At 46.8% G+C, this 20,620-nt stretch overlaps 1 protein-coding gene across 3 annotated transcripts in view; it reads right to left on the minus strand.

The window, feature by feature from the left end:
• Positions 1 to 20,620, minus strand: part of EPHB1 (EPH receptor B1) — a 435,557-nt gene that overhangs the window by 47,107 nt on the left and 367,830 nt on the right. For all 3 annotated transcript variants that reach the window (XM_073674309.1, XM_073674308.1, XM_073674307.1), the window contains exons 5-6: positions 16,967 to 17,302; positions 277 to 401 (exon numbers count right to left, since the gene is read on the minus strand). In XM_073674309.1, coding sequence (XP_073530410.1) covers positions 277 to 401; positions 16,967 to 17,302 — 461 coding nt within the window. The remainder of the gene's footprint in view (positions 1 to 276; positions 402 to 16,966; positions 17,303 to 20,620) is intronic.

Raw genomic sequence — 20,620 nt, forward strand, 5'->3', positions numbered from 1 at the left:
ATATCAACTGAAAACATAGAAAATTGTAGTGACCTCCAAGCAGGTACGGCTACAGTATCCGGAACGTCAGCCAAGAAGAACATTACTGAATTAGTAAACATTGCGTTCTTTATGGGTCATTACGACTTCCATAATCATCAAAGCTGGAAAGACGGCGTTAATAACGTCCCTCTGCCACCAATTCTGAATCAGTGGTAAGCTATTCAGTGCTGGAAATGGCCGGACAATTCTAATGAATGAGCAAATCTGCTGGATAATATCCCGTAAATGTCTCACCTTCTCATAAAACCGGATCTCATAATCCAGGATGATTCCATTGGGCTGTTCTGGCTGCGGCCAAGACAGGGTAATGCTCTTCATGGTTGCTCGGACTTGGTGCATGATGGGTACTGTGGAGGGAGCTGTGGAAAGAAAAGTGGTAAGGCTTGGCATTAGTTACACTCCTGGGGGCACGCTAGCTATTATAGGGGCTTTCGGAACTCAGTTCTCAGAATAGTTCCCCAATTAGAAGTGAAATCTGGGATATATTACTCCTCATGATGAAATCGCTACCAAACGAAACCCTGGCTGACAATTTCTACATATGAAATGCCAATAATTGAATCCCAAATGGCAGGAAATTTGGTGGGTTGGTGGGTGGTTGCACAAAATAAGGGCTTTGTGCAGACACCTGATTATGCAATGGCACTCTGATCAGACTCTGTGTCAACATAGTGTGATCTAAACTGAACTAAATTTCTCCATCTTCTCCTTTGAGGCTGCGTGGAAATCAGACTGCACTTAGATGTTATCCGAGTGCAGTTCGATGATTTCCACGCACTCATTGACTTGCATGGCATGGCATGGAGTTTAACCAGAGTGTCATTAGAATGGAGCTTTACTGCACATGCTCAACCGCTGCTCGATTCATCTCCAATGGGGCTGTCGAGCGCTTAGCTCAACTTTTTCCAGCAGCCCCATAGAAGATGAAAAGGACGGCGGTCAGGAATTGGACCTGCTGATCCATTTTGTAATGGAGGGGTAAAATTCCCCCTTCTGCCATTAGATGTGGGACCTACCAATCAGTCATTTATCACATACTGTATCATGGGGACAGGTGATAACTTGTTTTCATCGGAAATTAGAGAAATTCAGGGACCATTCTTCTGGCTTACATGTGGTCATATAATGGTTTCATTAAGTCTTAATTTGGTATCATTTTTGGTATAATCCATATACCGCCAATTTTAGATGGAGGTGCAAAGTTTTTTTCTTGCATAAATAAAAAAATATACAAGAAAAAAGTTGCATATTACTTCAGTGTAGAAAATCCAGTAGGTACCATGAGGTGGCACCATGTGAGCCTATGGGCCCATACAAAGCCTCACGTCACTGTACAAAGCCCGTGTGATGGTCATTACTGATCAGTGAGGAAGCTCTAACTCTTCTAAGAAATCAAACACTCGTCTGACCTTATTTTACACCAACAGCCCCTGCTAAGTTCCTGATAATTGACGCGCCCCCTGGGACATATTCCTTTTTGAGGGGAATACCCGGCACCGGATCAGATGGGGGGTTGTAGTCTCCGAGCGGCTGTGACCCGGTCCCGTGCCCAGGGCGTCAAGCTCAGTGTTATGTGGCAGTCTTTACTGATGTTATTAAAGTTCGTTGTGTCGACTACGCCACCCGTTGTGATGCGGTCACTGTGGCCGCCGCTGCAGCAGGGTCCGCTGAGGCTGATGGTGGATGCGCAGCTTGGTGGGATAACCCCCAACGGGAGGGGTATAGCCTCAGAGGGGACAGGCGCAGAGGATGGGGGTTGTGGTGGTGCGGTGCAGCCGGTAATGATGACAGACTCGGGTAGTGCAGTTAAGGGTCTTTACTTACTGCAGATGTTCCTGGTCACTCTAGCTCCAAGTGACCTCCCGAGCCGTGCTGCGTCCACCAGGTCCTGGATCCGGCCAACCCCCAAACAAGTCCGGAGCGTGGCCCTGAGCTCTCCCTCTGTCCTTACTTCAGCCGTCCCCACCAGTGATTCACCTAAGTCCAGCTCCCTCGGGCCTTCTGTTGGGCAACCTATGGCCTTAGGTTCCCTGACCCTTCCTGTGGTGTGCCTTCAGGGTGAATGTAGTGGGTGACCGTGACAGACACTGCCCACGGTCTCCGGTCTCTGGCTGGGGAATGTCTTTGCCCCCACCAGCTTGGGTTCCGGTACCCTCTTGCTGACTCCTCACCCGGTGTTCTTATTTGGGTTCTTGGGTCCCTTCTTTGTCCCCCTCTGGGTCTTTCTTCACTCCACTCTCTCTCTTCAGGGCCTCTCTTTCTTTCAGCTGCTCCTCTGCCAGCTTCCGCTCCTCCTCTCCTGCTGACTTGTCCTCTGCACTGACTGACTGACCCTGATTCTAAGTTGGTGCCCTCCTTATATATCCCTCTATGTGTGAGCTCAGGTGACCAGCACCCAATGAGCTCCTACCACTACCCAGACTGCTCCCCCTATCTGCCCCTACACTACATGGGATGTTCCTCCCCCCTCCCACTCCAGCCAGGAACAGGCTCGGTCGCACCTGCACATTTCTAAGTGGGAGTGCCGTCGGCCTGCTCCTCTGGAATGGGATGTATGTAGTGCATGCAGTCTATCTGAGCTCAGTTCCACACTCCATCCTTACCCGGGAGTGGAATATCACACCTCTGGGTTGAGGTGCAATACTCCTGTAGCAGCCGAATCCTCAGGGTGCTACATTCCCCCCTGGTAAATCACAGCACGTCCTCGGGCTGCAAAGACAAAAACACCAAAACATACAAATTTTTATAAACATATAAAACATATAAAACATTATATAAAACAGTAGATATATTTATATAAATAACATTCTCGTCGTCTCTTTCTTTCTTCCTCCTCTGGTCACCGTGCAACTCGTGACCAGGTAAAGTGCGACCGAAAAGCAGTTTCTCATAAAACCAGTAGGGGGCGCCTTAGGAAGCGCAACTATGTACAGGGAAGTTTTGGCCGTTCTCAGTCCCCGGCCAAGTAAAGGGAATGGGATGGCTGCTCACAGTCCTCAGCCTGGTTTGGGTAGGGGACACACGGGTTAAACTGTTCACTGGTCCCAACGGGGACTAAACTTTAAAGCAGCAACGGTTACTTGGGTACCCCGACGGGTAACTTTTTACATCTCCTTTGTACTATTTCAGTCATAGTACCTTCTAGCCTTGAACCCGTCCGGGTCTTCTGGCTCCTCCTCCCTACACCGCAACTCCTCCTCTGTCAGGCGATGCACGTGGAGGGCGTAAGGTCCCTTGGCACACTTGTGCCGGGTGAACGTTACCTCGTCACCGACGTAGAGGTCACGGCCTTTGTGACCCTCTGGCAGGTGAGACTCGACATCCCGTCGGGTAACGAAGACGTCACCCATGGTGTTCCGGTCCTTTATGAAGCCCCACCCATGCTGCGCATTAAACTTTATTACCGTCCCGATGGTACGGGGACGATCTGCTGCATAGGGGTCCCTTCTGGTCCGACTCTTTTGCTCCGCGCTGCGGGTCCGGGCCCATTGCTCTCTGGCCCGCCTCTCCTCCCGCTCTCTCTTGAACTCTGCCAGCTGTTGACGGCAACACTCGGTACGCTCTGCTGCAGCTGCCCGAGTCTCTCCGGTGAACCCCATCAAATCTTCTCCCGTGGGGTCCCACACGAACTGGGCTTCCTCGAGTGGAGGCGAGACCCGAGTCACGGGCTTTGGAGCCGGGATCAGGGGCTCACACAGGGGACCTAACTTCTTTTGTCGCTCCAGTTCCAAGAATTCTTCGGGCCAGATGAAAGGCCGCCCGTCCGGCCACGTTAGCTGGCTGAAGGGGTCCTCTCCCAGATTTGGCACCCTTGATGTTACGGGTGCGGGCGCGATGGTGGGGGCGCCCAGGTTACCCAGGCCTTGCGGCCAGGCCTGGGGCATCTGGAAGGTAAATGGAACTGTTAACACGGCGGCACCCTGGGCCACCTGGCCTTGTGACCAGGCCGGAGGCTCCGCGGAGGTAGATGGCTCTGCTGGGGATGCGGCGCCCGGAAACGCTAGGCCTTGCGACCAGGCCGGAGGCTTCCCTTCCTTCGCCACGCTCCGGGTCACGACGCGTGACGTCACTGGGGTCGCGACGGCGGCTTCCGGTCGGGGCCTAGTCGGTGGCGGTGTCATGGCGGTCTCGGGTACGGCCGGGGGACCTTCGGGCTCTGCGACGGGGAGCTGGGGCAGGTGGGTGGTCTTCCGGTATGGGGTATAGGCGTCCCCCTTACCTGCTGCCATACGTCTCGCTCCCTCTTCTGCGCCGTCTCCGGCCTTGGGTCCTCCCGCGTCATCCGCAGAGGTAGTCGGTGTCTTCTTCCAAGGGAGCGGGTTCCGTGGACGGATTCCAGCTTGCTGGGCCATCTCCTGGCCCCACTCCGCCAGGATCTCCCTCTGCACTCGGGCCATCCTTCCCGCGAGGCCCTCCAGGGCACTCCGCGCGCACTCCCGATCTCGGGGAAGCTGCGCCAGGATCTCCGCTAAGCCTAGCGGGGTTGTTGACTCCAGCAGGCTCCTGACCATCGGGTCGGTGCTGCTCTGCTCTGCTTCCGGCAGGCTCCTGGCCAGCGGGCCGGTGCTGCTCTGCTCTCCTCCTTCTTCCTTCTGCAGGCTCCTGGCCAGCGGGCCGGTGCTGCTCTGCTGCCGCTCCATTCCCGGGTCTACTCTTTCTCTCCTCGACTCCGGGTGCTCTTGCTCTGGACACCTCGCCTCCGGGTGCGCTCGTTCTAGACTGCTCCAAGCGACACCCATCTTTTCTCTTTTCTTTCGTCTCCTCCCACTTCGAGGGCGGTCCCGGGGCAACTCGGTGACTGTCAGCTCCAGGGGTAGTTCTTTCACGCTGACTGACACCTCCAGCATCACAGTCTCTGTTGGTGGGGGCGGTTTCCACTTTTGGCGCCATTTTCTGTCCCGGCCCACGATGGGAGGTGGCCTCTTGCCCTCCTTTGGCACGCCCATAATGGCGTCCGCTGCTCTTCCAAGGCGGGAAATCTGCGGTTTTGGCGGGAAGCGTCGCCCAGTGGCGGGAAACTCTGCAGATGGCGGGAACAAGCTGGAAATGGCGGACAATCGGCGGGAAACGACTGGTGATGGAGTCCGATGGCGTGGACCCTCCGGAACCGGCAGGAGTCTTCTTTCTGAGGTAAACTTGCACTTTTCTTCAGGCACGCAGTACCCGGGTGTTGCGGGCACGTAATCCTGCCGACTACGCCAAAGTTGACGCGCCCCCTGGGACATATTCCTTTTTGAGGGGAATACCCGGCACCGGATCAGATGGGGGGTTGTAGTCTCCGAGCGGCTGTGACCCGGTCCCGTGCCCAGGGCGTCAAGCTCAGTGTTATGTGGCAGTCTTTACTGATGTTATTAAAGTTCGTTGTGTCGACTACGCCACCCGTTGTGATGCGGTCACTGTGGCCGCCGCTGCAGCAGGGTCCGCTGAGGCTGATGGTGGATGCGCAGCTTGGTGGGATAACCCCCAACGGGAGGGGTATAGCCTCAGAGGGGACAGGCGCAGAGGATGGGGGTTGTGGTGGTGCGGTGCAGCCGGTAATGATGACAGACTCGGGTAGTGCAGTTAAGGGTCTTTACTTACTGCAGATGTTCCTGGTCACTCTAGCTCCAAGTGACCTCCCGAGCCGTGCTGCGTCCACCAGGTCCTGGATCCGGCCAACCCCCAAACAAGTCCGGAGCGTGGCCCTGAGCTCTCCCTCTGTCCTTACTTCAGCCGTCCCCACCAGTGATTCACCTAAGTCCAGCTCCCTCGGGCCTTCTGTTGGGCAACCTATGGCCTTAGGTTCCCTGACCCTTCCTGTGGTGTGCCTTCAGGGTGAATGTAGTGGGTGACCGTGACAGACACTGCCCACGGTCTCCGGTCTCTGGCTGGGGAATGTCTTTGCCCCCACCAGCTTGGGTTCCGGTACCCTCTTGCTGACTCCTCACCCGGTGTTCTTATTTGGGTTCTTGGGTCCCTTCTTTGTCCCCCTCTGGGTCTTTCTTCACTCCACTCTCTCTCTTCAGGGCCTCTCTTTCTTTCAGCTGCTCCTCTGCCAGCTTCCGCTCCTCCTCTCCTGCTGACTTGTCCTCTGCACTGACTGACTGACCCTGATTCTAAGTTGGTGCCCTCCTTATATATCCCTCTATGTGTGAGCTCAGGTGACCAGCACCCAATGAGCTCCTACCACTACCCAGACTGCTCCCCCTATCTGCCCCTACACTACATGGGATGTTCCTCCCCCCTCCCACTCCAGCCAGGAACAGGCTCGGTCGCACCTGCACATTTCTAAGTGGGAGTGCCGTCGGCCTGCTCCTCTGGAATGGGATGTATGTAGTGCATGCAGTCTATCTGAGCTCAGTTCCACACTCCATCCTTACCCGGGAGTGGAATATCACACCTCTGGGTTGAGGTGCAATACTCCTGTAGCAGCCGAATCCTCAGGGTGCTACATAATTAGTCTATTCTGAATTTATTTCCCAGTACAGGATGGATACCGCACCAAGCACGCTGTTGTTATAAACTCGCTGTCAGGGTTTGGCAGAAACTATCACTTGTCTGGGACACAATCCAGTAGTTGATAGAAAATCTTCACTCAATGATATGAGCGGTAAAAGGAATGTGTAAGTGATGATGACTATTCCCCAATGCTTCTATTACTAAAGGTGGTCTTTATTTAATATAGACATGAAATGTACATTCCCGTACACTGAGGCAATATACATACAAGGCAATGACAAATGATGGACAACACATTTTCTGAACGATGAATGACACAGTAATGGAGCTTAATGCATACGTAGCGGAGCTGAGTTCATCATCTTTCAGAATTTCCATCATAATTAAGATACAGCGTAAGGACAAAAGTATTGGGACACCTCACCATCTCTCCTACAGGAGCTGTTGTTATCTCACATCCTACATGAATAGGCAATAATATGGAGTTGACGCGCCCCCTGGGCCGTGGGGTACCCGGTGCCGGGCCGGTAGATGCCGGGGGATGTCACAGTGGCGGTGACCCGGTCCGTGACCCAGGGCGGTCAATAAAAGGGGGTTATTGATAGGGGATTTATAGTGATTGTATAAAGTTCGTGACGCCACCTGTGGTATGCGGCTAGGGGAGCCGCCGCTGCGGAGCAGGTCCTCTGGAGCTGGTGTTACTGCAGCAGGGATGGTGTGGCTCTCCACAGGAAGAGCTTAGCTCCAGGGCAGTGTAGATGTTATGGGTTATGCTGGGCGTTGTAGTGCAGGGGTTGATGGCGCAGCAATAATCAGTCCACAACTTAATGGCGGTTTCCTCTTATCTTTACTGGTGGTGATTAGACAAGCCGGGACTAGGGTACTGGCTAGAAGTGGAAGTCCGGGCAGCCTGGAAGCAAGTAAGGAATCCACCTCACCTGGTGAAGTTGGAGGCCTTCCCTTTTCACTAATCTCTTTGGCCCTGCTGCTTGTAGCTGTGTGGTGGCCCTCGTCCCTGAGTGCAACGTCTTTGTGCTCACCCGTATGGCAGGCAGCTCGGGCCTTGCTGGTGCGTCGCTCCCACGTGGCGGTGCTGGGCCCTGCGGTGCTGCTGAGCCTCCGGGTGTCTGATGGGGCCAGGAGACCTGTAGCCTCCTCCCCTCTGGTTTCTTCTGCTGGGCCTTCATTGCCCCACAGCCTCAGACTCCGGTGTCCGGTTCCTTTGTGCTTATTTCTTCTAGGGTGAACTGCCGCGCAGCTCCACTCCCCAGCTCCTCTCTCCTGGACGTCCTGACTTCAACTCCTCACACTAAGTCTCTCTAACCCCGCCCCCAGATCCCAGTTGCCAAGGGGAGGAACTCCCCTTGCTGGTCTGGAGCCAGGAAAGTGTTGCACGCTTAGTAAAACCTGATTAGGGGACCCCTGCTTGCTTCCAGGCATGGCATCACCTCTTGTGAGGGAGGCAATGCCACTGTGGCAACCGGACCCCTGGGGTGCCACAGTGTTGGCCCCTTTGCAGCTATAACAACTTCCACTCTTTTGGGAAGGCTTTCTACAAGATTTTGGAGTTGTCTGTAGGAATTATTATTAGTGATGGGCGAGCGTGCTCTGCACTGCTTGATGCTCGGTTGAGCATTGGGGTGCTCGATTGAGTATTGAGCAGTGCCGAGTATTGCGTGGTGATGGAGTGCTCAGGTCCCTGTAATAAGCTCATTTGATTCTGAATCAGCTGAGCTGCTTGCCACACTGAAGCTGAGAATTCCCCTGCTGGGAGAACAGGGACTCCTCTGTCAGCCGGACGCTTTGTGAGTTGAAGAGCTCTGGGGGCATAGTCTCTCTCTCTGCCTCATTAGAATCATCTGAGCTGAGCGCCGCACTGAAGCCAGGTATATACATTTATGTCTATCTATCTCCATATCTATCTCTATCGGACGGATGGATATGGATGGATGAATATGAATGAATGGATATGGATGGATGGATATATATGGATGGATGGATATGGATGGATGGATAGATATGGATGGATGGATATGGATGGAGGGATGGATATGGATGGATGGATATATGGATGGATGGATATGGATGGATGGATATGGATATATGGATGGATGGATATGGATGGATATACCTGGCTTCAGTGCAGTGCGCGGCTCAGATGATTCAAGCGAGCTTCTTACGGGAGAGAGAGAACATGCCCCCAGAGCTCTTCAACTCACAAAGAGTCCGGCTGACAGAAGAGTCCCTGCTTTCCCAGCAGGGGAATTCCCGTCTTCAGTGCAGAGTGGCTCAGCTGAATTAGAATTAAATGAGCTCCCTCTTTACTAATAGAGATCTCTCCCTCTCTCTCATCGTCCTGCTACCCGTCCTTCGAATGCCGGTCTCCCGGAAAAATGCTTGAGTCCTTCATTGACTTACATTATGCTTTGTACTTGAGTTGAGCAGGTCCGAGCGTTCAACCTGCTCGATTCGAGTACCAAGCACTCCAGCAGTTTACGGCTCGCTCATCACTAATTATTACCCTTTCATCCAGAAGAGCGTTTGTGAGGTCAGACACTGAAGTTTGAGGACAGGGCCTGGCTCGTAATCTCTGTTGAGCTGATCCTAGAGGAGTTGGATGGGGTTGAGGTCCGGATTCTGTGTGGACAGTCAATTTCTTCTAAACCAAACTTGCCCTACCATGTCTTCATGGAGCATGCATTGTACACTGAGCAGAGTCATAGAGAACAGAAAATGGTCTTCCCCAAACTGTTCCCACAAAGTTGCAGGCTCCAACTGACCCAAATGCCTTAGTGTTCTGAAGTATTAAGATTTCCCTTTACTGGAACTAAGTTGTCTTAGGATGACCCCTGAAAAACAACCCAATAGCATTATACCTCCTCTACCAAACTTTACAACTGGCACAGTGCAGTCAGCGAGGTAACGTTCTCCTGGCATTTGCCAAACACAGACTCCTCAGCTGCTCGGCCATGGAAACCCATGCCATGAATCTCTCAGCGCACAGTTTTATACTGATGTTAATACCAGAGGAGGTTTGGGTTCTGCAGTTATAAAGTCAGCAGAGTGTTGACTTTTATTCACTCTGCTCCTCACCACTCGGAGACCCCACTCTGTAACTTTACCTGGTCTCCACTTCATGGCTGAGTTGTTGTTCCTAAATGTTTCCATTTTTAAATGTTAACACTAAATGATAGTGGAATATTTAAAAGGTAAAGAATTTAATGAACTGACTTGTTGCAATAGTGACGTCCTATTACAGGACCGCACTGAAGTCAGGGAGCTCTTTAGTATAAGCCATTCTTTCACAAATATTAACAAAGGCAGACGGCTTGGCGAGGTGATGGATTTTATACATCTGTGGCAATGGGACTTACTAAAGAACCCGAATTCAATGATGAATATAGTATGTGTGTGCCATTACTTTTGTTGATATTCTGTGGTGTTTTCTGCCCAGTACCTCACACAGGTTTGACCTGTTCCTCATCTGCAGGCACTGCAATATGTAGCGGACACTGTTGGATCTCCACACTCCTGCAGAAGCACCACTAGCGTGTCCAGACCCAGAAGCTAGCATTTTGATGGATTTCAAGGTTAGTATTTGACATCATGACAGGAACAGACCTAGACAGAGGAGGGCTACTGTGCAAGAACTGTATATGGAACCTTTACAGTCCAATTGCTCTTCACAACGTACAGTTGCACCTCTTTTGGAGGTGGCAGTGGACCACCTTAACCATTGAGTGACTATGTTGCACCCATGCAATTTCCGCCCCTGCATCATGCAGATCTCAGGATGTTCTCCTGGGGGAGTCACCAAGGATCACCTGTAATCTGTGGGAAACCTATTAGCAAGTGCTTGATTTCCCAACAGCACTCCCGCAGGGAAAGTGAAGCATTACACAGTTTGAAATCAGTGGGCTGCTCATATACTGCACAGACATGCTGCGTCCTCAGGAGAGAGAGAGGGAAACTTTCTATGTTCTGCTGATAGATAAAGGTTTGGAGAGAGCGGCCCTCACTTTCATTTATTAACTCTAGTTTCCCGTAAAACAGTATATAAAATAGCAGGTTTACTAAAACCAGACATCGCCTTTAAGGCTTCCTTTTTTGTAATACACAATCAGCTCAGCTTGTATCCTTTTCAGATGACTCAGGTTGTAGAAAACAGTAGGTGCCGATCATGTGCAGCGCGCAGTGGAAACATAAGTGTGAATTATACAAAAAGATGACAGCCGTAATGCCAATTTGTATTATGTAGTAAAGTTCATCTTGTAATTGCTTCTGTAATTAATCCACGTTAAGCTTTGCGCTAAGACAATGCGATGTGATCCTTCTAGATAAACCTATTATTCCAGAAGCCCGGGCCTTCAGGAAAACACTGCATCTTATGAAGGCCTCGTATAATTCCTAAGTTTCTAATCAGAGGCGCTGGGGTCTCCCCCCGATTCCTCTCTGCTTTGCATAATGCTTCATTTCTGAGGTCAGCTCTGTTTACTTCCCCGATACAAGGTCTCGCTTTCAAGTGCAGGCAGGAGGCAGAAAGCCGACGCGTCTTCTGTTTACCCAGATCTCCTCTAATCCGCCTTTTTTGTTTTCTATTCGAATCCTTTTGGAGAAGGATGTTAATTTCCTGAAATTAAGCACTTAACTTGATTGCTGTTTTGTTAATTGCAGGCTTCATAGCTATGGCAATGTTGCGTGGTTAGCATGGGTAATGCAGAAAGAATCTAGAAAGCTACAGCAACAAGATCACCGTCGAGTATTCTTCTCAAAATTACATTTCTTAGCATAATTCTTCATGTACATGTCACATTAAGACTTTACCTTAAACAGTGGGGGTTGAACTACCGGTCCCTGCATGTCATGACAATGTATGGGGCTATAGATTGCCTTTGTATACTACTTTCTAGGATGACTATTGTGTCTTCCGTTACCGATTACCTTCATTTGCAGCCATAATATAGCTTCTAAAGTTTTACATGAACCCTCTGATGCACCTCTATATGCCTATGATTTCTTACGTAGGCATTGTGATGTGACGGAGGGAGAGGTTTTGAGAGTTTCGGTCAAATTATGCACAAAACATTCTGAAAAAAATTGTGATATTCTCTATCGGAATAATTAGTACTAAAGAAAAATACATGCATGCCCTAAGATAGATTTTTGCTGGATCGTAAGGCAAGTACAGTATATGATGTGGTGCTTTATTAAGAGCTTGGGAGGCAAAAACTCAACTCATGACATCACCACCTACTTAAATGCTGTCCTTGTTTTCAATCGAGTGTCCTGCAGTCTTCTAGTACGCATCTCCTAAGCAATGGTCAAATACTCAAAATCCTTTTATTACTTAAACATGCAGCTAGGAGCTAGAGGGTGTCAGAAAGTCAACAGTCTCTTTAAGTTAGTTCCCTCTATGTTCTAGTATCCATAATACACCTGAGACAATCCCTACATATGCAACAGGACAAATTGCATTTGACATTCTACATTCTGCAGATGAAATGTTCAACTCCACTGTTGAATTCTATAGAGATCTGTAGGCACTCTGTGCATCTGCACCCATTTATATTGGCTTGTAATGAACAAAAAAGATGATCAAAGTACTAAAATCGAAAAATTAAAGGCGCCCATGCACCTAGACAACGGTTGGGCCAATATCTCTGTTACACACCTGTCCTGGGTCCAGGATCTGCTCCCTTCACCCTGGTCCGCTGAACTCTGTGGGGCTCCACGTCGGGCTTTGCAGGTTGCAAAGACATCATCTTCCTAGACCTTTTAAGGCCCACTAAGACACACACACATGTCTTAGTATTAAGACTCTAATATTTGGTGTGCTCCACCATTTTTGCTCCAACTCTGATCCTGCATACCTATAACTCAGAAGGTTAACCCTCATTTTGCCATCTTTGCATTCAACCATGCTTCATTCCACTGCACCTGTACGTCTCATACTGAGTCTCCTGTGTGTGCCAAGTCCTTGTTACCTGTGTGCCTTTTATGCTTGTTGCACCAACACCCTGGGCCCATGTGCCCACCCAGACCTTGGGCCTGAAGGATCCACTTCAACAGGTGAGCTGAGACAAGCTCTCCCTCTTGACTCTCCTATACACAGAGATGATTGGTTCTAACATGCCTTCTCTATGGGGACAGCAAAGTTTGCCTCCTCTGATACTAATGTTTCCACCTGAAGAACAAAATAAATCATCTGTCGAGGAGAGTTGGGTGGCCCCCATACATATTACATTGCCACCTGTACTCACCAAATCAGCTGGTTTGACCAACTATATTCTAAAGTGTATGGGATTCTTAGGATTAGTAATTTTTGTGAGTCTCTTGTTGCCTTCAGGCTTTCTTTACTCCCATTGATGACAGTGTATAGCAATTTAGAGAACCAAGGGGTTCTAAAAGTGTTAGCGTACTTTGGATGTATATCTGAGATATAGTCGCAAGTGAAAAAATGAAAATATGACTGATTACATGAAAACTAAGGTTTACTTGTACAGCAAAACTATAAACAAGTGAAACTATGCCTTTATAAGCGTACTTTAGTCTCAAGATCCAGTTGACGACATCAGCCACAAGTCGATAAGAACAGGGACCATCATTTTGCAGTTGTGTTCCTTAGAAATCCACTGAGCCATATGATGCCCGTGACTCCATTTAATCATGATGGGGTAACGCAGGAGAGAAACCCAAACACCATAAAGGTCAATGTAAATTATTCATGACCAAAACAGTCTCAATAAGGTCACCTGGCATTTCCATTTACTTCCATTGGGAAAGAAGTCCATCTACTTGGATTACATGATTGTTCCACCATGACACAATAGTCATGTTATATTCGCCGGCTCTGTAAAGGGAAAATGATTTGCAGCAGTTTGTTTCAAAGACGCCTGACGTGTACGTGAAAGAACAGTCTGAGGACATTCACGGGGTTAATTAAGAAGAGCGCTTCTTGTAAGAAGCTTGGACCATGTGTGAATGTTCAGCAGCTGCCCGGTACATAAAAGATAAATGGCTATGCTGAGATCCTCTGAACGGATTTGATAGATGTGTTTGCATTAATGGATATTGAAACTTGTTATGTATGTGACACAAATAAAAATATGAAGAGACGACAAAGTCCCAGATAATATGGATGGATGTGAGATTGAAGAATATGACTCGGGAGATAAGAAATAGATAGGCCGGAGGTGAAGGAGAACGGTGGGGACGTCTGCTGCAGTACTAAAAGCTTCTATCTCAATCCGTCTGCTGCTATTTCTGGCAAATATCCAGGAGCAAGTCACATATTCATATCGTATAATATCAAATTGTGAATTATTGTCTTACCTGATGGTGTTTTAATGTAGTTAAACTATTACAGATTATAGACGATATAGCATTAAACCACTGCGCTGTACTATATCCTATGGGACTGCGCTATGTGCCAGTACTGCCAATGAGATGGTATAGTTTATGGTAGTATGGTGGGTATTTGTTCTCCTAGATTTTATAGACTCATATTTTGATACACATAATACATAATAACCATGATGTTAAAAGAGTTGTCCAGGACTTTGATACTGCTGACCTATAATTAAGATAGGTCATCAATACCAGATTGGTGAGGGTACAACATCCGGCTTCACTTCACTTCATTGGGAGCAGAACTGCAGTACCTAACAATGGCCACTACCCAGTGTATGGAGCTGTCCTGTTCTGGCTTTGAAAATGGTTACTTCCGGTGTCAGCAGAAACCAGCAGCTGATCGGTGGTGGCGTCAGGCGTCAGACCCCCTCCAATCTAATATTATTATTATTATTATTATTATTTATTATTATAGCGCCATTTATTCCATGGCGCTTTACATGTGAAAAAGGGGGTATAATACAAGAACAATTTCAATAATCTTGAACACAATGTGACAGCGACTGGTACAGGCGGAGCGAGGACCCTGCCCGCGAGGGCTCACAATCTACGAGGGATGGGTGAGGATACAGTAGGTGAGGGTAGAGCTGGTCGTGCAGCGGTATGGTGGAGCGGTGGTTACTGCAGGTTGTAGGCTTGTCGGAAGAGGTGGGTCTTCAGGTTCCTTTTGAAGGTTTCCACGGTAGGCGAGAGTCTGATACGTTGGGGTAGAGAGTTCCAGAGTAGGGCGGAAGCACGGGAGAAATCTTGTATACGGTTGTGGGAGGAGGAGATAAGAGGGGAGTAGAGCAGGAGATCTTGTGAGGATCGGAGGTTGCGTGCGGGTATGTAACGGGAGACTAGGTCGGAGATATATGGAGGAGACAGGTTGTGAATGGCTTTGTATGTCATGGTTAGGGTTTTGAACTGGAGTCTCTGAGCAATGGGGAGCCAGTGAAGAGATTGACAGAGAGGAGAGGCCGGGGAATAGCGGGGGGACAGGTTGATTAGTCGAGCAGCAGAGTTTATGATAGATTGGAGGGGTGCGAGAGTGTTAGAGGGGAGGCCACAGAGCAGGAGGTTGCAGTAGTCAAGGCGGGAGATGATGAGGGCGTGCACTAGTGTTTTTGCAGATTCATGGTTTAGGAATGTGCGGATCCGGGAGATATTTTTAAGTTGGAGTCGGCAGGAAGTGGAAAGGGCTTGGATATATTGATGACCTATTCGTAAGATAGGTCATCAATATCCGAAGTACTGTCAAACTCCTTTAACACCGACACACAAACTTTTAACTATTTAATTCATGGATGTTTTCTCGCTCCTCTATACATGTAGAACTCCCATAGAACACTAAATTTAAAAATGTAATATTTAACACAGCATATTCCAATATGATAAAAGCAGATGGAAATCCTCAGCATGTTGAGTTCAACAGTCTATGCTAGGGCTGCATGTAATCATGTAGGAATTGCGATAAAGCTGTTGTTATAATACGACTTTGAAAGAAATGTAGCAATTGATCCTGAGAATATACTAAAATTTAAGCCATATTCTGATTTTTTTCATTATTTGTTATTTGAACTTTTCCTAATGTAGGAAACAACTTATCTAGTATTAAATTGGCTTTAAATGGGTTATCCGGGTTCAGGAATTTATTACGTATCTACAGGATAGGTTATCAATAGTAGACCGACACCTCCAATCAGCTGATATTTGCTCCGGGATACCCGGATGTAAATGCTTTGCACAAATCTGCTGAGTGCAGCTCCATTCAAAAGAGTAGCGACCACTGTGGGTGTCGGACCCTCACTGATCTGCTATTGATGACCTTTCCTGTAGATAGATCAACAAATGCTTATGCCCAACAATCCCTTTAAAGGAAATGTTTAGTTAAAAAACGACTTAGATGAGTTACTAAACTAACTCTACAAAACTAATACTGTAGATTTTTATTTTCAATGGTGCCCCTATGTTCAGCTATTAACCTCAAGCCCCAGCCACACCGTTTCGGTTTTGTGCTCAACGCAGGAGAAAGTATCCTGTGTCGACACGTCAACAGTTGTGTATGTGGAGGGGTCTGGAAGATTTGCTCATTTTAATAGCTCAGCCATCCCCCTTCTCTAACTAAACAACGTCTTGATGTAAAACGGAGCAGGTTTGGCAATTAAAATTAGCCAGTAAGCCAGCCCCCTAAACATAGCGCTAACTTCATTTAATATTTAATTTAATATTAAAGAGGGATTTATATAAACTGAAGACTTGGAATGAGAAATGGCAATTGAAGTTTAATGTAGATAAAAGTAAAGTCATACACTTGGGCACAGGAAATGAAATGTATAATTATGTACTAATTGGTAAAATAATGGGTAAAACTGTCGGTGAAAAAGACTTGGGCATATGGATGGTCAGGAAATTAAACTTTAGTGACCAGTGCCAGGCAGCTGCTGCCAAGGCAAATAAAATCAAGGGACGCATTAAATGAGGCACATATGCTAGTAATCAGAACCTGGTTTTGCCTCTATATAAGTCACTAGTGCGGTCACACTTAGAATACTGGGTACAATTTTGATCTCTGGTGCATAAGAAGGACATAAATGAACAAGAGTGGTGCAGAGAAGAGCAACCAAGGTTATTAAGGTTGAACTCTATGGACTATGTCTACCTTTAACATTAAACCATTAAACTATGAAACGGGCAAACATAGGAAGCATATTGCTGTGTTGAACCCAAACTGAAGTGAAGCTGCTGGAGCCTAGGACTGGATCAGGTCCAGTGGTCCACATCATCTCTGAGCTTCACAGTTACTTCAAAGCTGATGCTCATCTTGCCGACATATCAGTTTCATTACATCAGCAATGCAATATGGGCATTGACTCTTTCTTTCACATCAAGGTTGGAACATCAGTCAAGGATCTGCCTTGTAGTTAAAAGAGTGAGCCATTGAGTGGCGGTGCACTCGTGGCTACGGAGCACTGCTCAAACTTCAATGAAAGTTAACTTGATGTTTGCTGACTAATTTTCATGAAATACCTGTATCAAGATAGTAAAGAAGGTTGAATAAAGACCTAGGTTATTAGTTATACTAACAGTAACTTACCAGCCTGGTTAGTGGTGATATTTACGGAGACATGCTGGGGAGGAAATGGACTTTTATTGGTGACTCCATTCACGGATTGGATCTCGAAGGTGTAAGGGGTATGAGCCCATAAATTACTAATGAAGACACGCGTATCTGTCAACCCCATCTGCCGTGGAACAAAATCGACATTGTCATCACATCTTGAGCAGCTCCGCCGGTCAGAGCGGCACTTCTTGCAGATGATATTGTAAGTGACATCCTCCCTGCCGCCTGTTTCACGTGGTGGATGCCATTCCAAGGTGATGGATGTCTCATTGACTATTGAGATGACATTACGGGGTCCAGAAGGAACACCTGAGGACAAAATCACAAGTTAGATGGTCAGAAGGAACATATTTATACAGATTGAGGCATGGGAAGTGAAATATTATAACCTACAACAGGATAAAGCATCTATGGCTTTAGTAGTAGAGAATTTACAACAAACCTGCCCCACCCAACAACAAAAAATCAGTGTTTTTACCCTCGACATAATGAATAATGGGTTAAACAGAACTCCAGCACTCAAAATGGCCTCATTGATTCTCTGTAATGTGTTTCCCTATTCACATATAACAAATAAGTAAAAAAGCAAAAATAAATAGTCAAAAAGAAAAATAAGAAAAATTCTTCTCATTCCTCTAAGAATATACAATAGTTGTTTTTTAAGCTACTTTTATTGAACTTTTTTTGTCCCCCATAGGAAACGTTAACCTACTGTATAATTCTAAGATCATTTTTTATAGTATATCACCATACAATATATAATTGCTGTTTGTTAGATGCAGCAGGGATGCTAATGGGGTGACAGGAGAATCTTTTTGACCTGGTCAATCCACTTAGATAATGCAGGTTTCAATTGGCTGTGGCATGCAATGGATTTAAGGGTCAAGATTAAAGTTATCTGTAAGTTTCTAGAAACTATATGAAAGTCATGTCTGCTTGCAAATAGAGTTCAGCATCAGATACGCCTGATCCGTTTTTCTTACCTTTTCCAAGAAGAGAATGGACTTTGTCTCTAAAGAGAACTCTGTTAGGAAGTTTCCCAAGAGATGAACCGATTGGGAAAATAGTTTTTACACAGTTAATAAGACTATGCCTATGAGTGACCATATGATTGATATTATAGACAATGAGGAATAAGATGGCTACTAGATGTATCTTTGATCTTAATAGCACAGACACGATTCACGGTTCTTTATTATTTCATGCTTCTTGTATTAGATGCTTCCTCTGGGATTCTATTTAGGGCATTTACTACCCACTCAATAAAGTAAGACTTTCTAACTTTGTGAACTCTTGCTATGTCTACACTTAAGTACCACAGTGTGCTTCCCCCTCCTCTCTTTTTAAGAAGCGCTGTCTCCATGAACTTTCTAAAGGGCACTGAGTGTAGAATGGGTAGTACTGGCATCCCTGGGGTCTATAATGTTATATGTGGAAATGTGCCAGCCACAAAGGATGATTGTCTATGTCATGCCGGTAAAATCTCAAATGTTAAAAAGGTTAAAAAGTTGAAAAGGGTGACAGAAGTAGTTTCGTAAGTTTGGGGTACATTACGGCATGTGTCAATAAATGATACATTGTTAAGCCAGATATGGATTTGTATGGCAAATATAACCTACAGGCGTTGTACAGGTACACATATATATCTATATATATAAAAGCCAACTGGATGGATAATAGCAAATCATGCTATAAGAAAGATGAATTCTCAAATTCAGGCTCTGGCGTGCCAGTGTAAGGACGCTTATTTGCCATGCAATGCTCCTCTGGGAAATTAAATATGCAAATTGCTTCTTCAGAGAGGAAAAGAACTACAACTTTATAGCGCTACCTGTTGGTGAGTTATTTTTTTTTAGTTAGCAACTGTGTATGGTGTACAGTATGTGTAGGTCTGGAGAAACAAACTGATTTGCAGGTCACTGGTCCCGCGGCCAGGTCAATATTCCGTGGCCCCTAAATGGGAGCCCTGCAATCTTCTGCCAACATTCACAACTCCTCTTTTGATTAGCCAGCCTATTCAGGTTGGCTAATCAAAAGAGGAGCCAGGGATTTCGGCATGTAGAAGGCGTAGAAGGTATTCGCAAGGGCCCTCATTCAGCGCAGCGGCCACGGAATATTAACCTGGCCATGGGACCAGTGTCGTGCAAATCAATTCACTCATCTCTAGTAGGCACAATAATCTTGAATGGGATATAGTAAAATAAATTGTAGATTATTAATAAAAGAAAATAAACATTTTTAAATTTAAATTTCTGGATATCACATCTCTTTCTACATTAAAGGACCTTTGATGCAAAGATTACAAAGTACAAGAGTGTCACTCTTTGAATAGACAACCCATCCATTTTAATGGGAACTGCATATAATGTGCATATTTAATTTCCCAGAGAAGCATGCATGGCGTATAAGTCTCCTCACCCTGACATGCCAGGCCTGGCTTGTCACTATCCACAAGGAGAAATGTTACCCCTTAGATCCTAATGGGATCTAAATGTGTAATGCTTCAATGCACTCGGCACGGACATTGTTTCTTGGAAGAAATGGGGTTCCAAACCACTGGCCCTCAGACCCATTGAGGTCTCTCTTTACAAATGGTCCCTTGATGAACACCAGGACAGAGGGGGGAAACACGTTGGGACAAAGGGATCTGATTAACACACGTGATTCATAAGATAAGTGACCTGTGGAGTTATCTATGTTCTTAGTGGATAACCTGTCTGGGTGGGTGCATTTTTAGAGTATGTGTATGTACAGCTGCACCTTGCAAATTGTATGTCAGAAAAGATGAAAAGATGATTTATGGGTAATATACTCATCATCTTAGCAGTCGTTACCCATATCTAAGATTCCCAAGTAGATGATATTTATGTGTTTTATATACATACACATATATATATACATATATACAGTATATACATATACAGTACAGACCAAAAGTTTGGACACACCTTCTCATTTAAAGATTTTTTTGTATTTTCATGACTATGAAAATTGTACATTCACACTGAAAGCATCAAAACTATGAATTAACACATGTGGAATTATATACTTAACAAAAAAGTGTGAAACAACTGAAAATATGTCTTATATTCTAGGTTCTTCAAAGTAGCCACCTTTTGCTTTCAGAACTGCTTTGCACACTCTTGGCATTCTCTAGATGAGCTTCAAGAGGTAGTCACCAGAAATGGTCTTCCAACAATCTTGAAGGAGTTCCCAGAGATGCTTAGCACTTGTTGGCCCTTTTGCCTTCACTCTGCGGTCCAGCTCACCCCAAACCATCTTGATTGGGTTCAGGTCTGGTGACTGTGGAGGCCAGGTCATCTGGCGTAGCACCCCATCACTCTCGTTCTTGGTCAAATAGCCCTTACACAGCCTGGAGGTGTGTTTGGGGTCATGGTCCTGTTGAAAAATAAATGATGGTCCAACTAAACGCAAACCGGATGGAATAGCATGCCGCTGCAAGATGCTGTGGTACCCATGCTGGTTCAGTATGCCTTCAATTTTGAATAAATCCCCAACAGTGTCACCAGCAAAGCACCCCCACACCATCACACCTCCTCCTCCATGCTTCACGGTGGGAACCAGGCATGTAGAGTCCATCCGTTCACCTTTTCTGCGTCGCACAAA

This window comes from Phyllobates terribilis, unplaced genomic scaffold, assembly GCF_046119375.1.
Source record: "Phyllobates terribilis strain yellow unplaced genomic scaffold, ASM4611937v1 Scaffold_3__8_contigs__length_932513732, whole genome shotgun sequence".
Taxonomy (NCBI): domain Eukaryota; kingdom Metazoa; phylum Chordata; class Amphibia; order Anura; family Dendrobatidae; genus Phyllobates; species Phyllobates terribilis.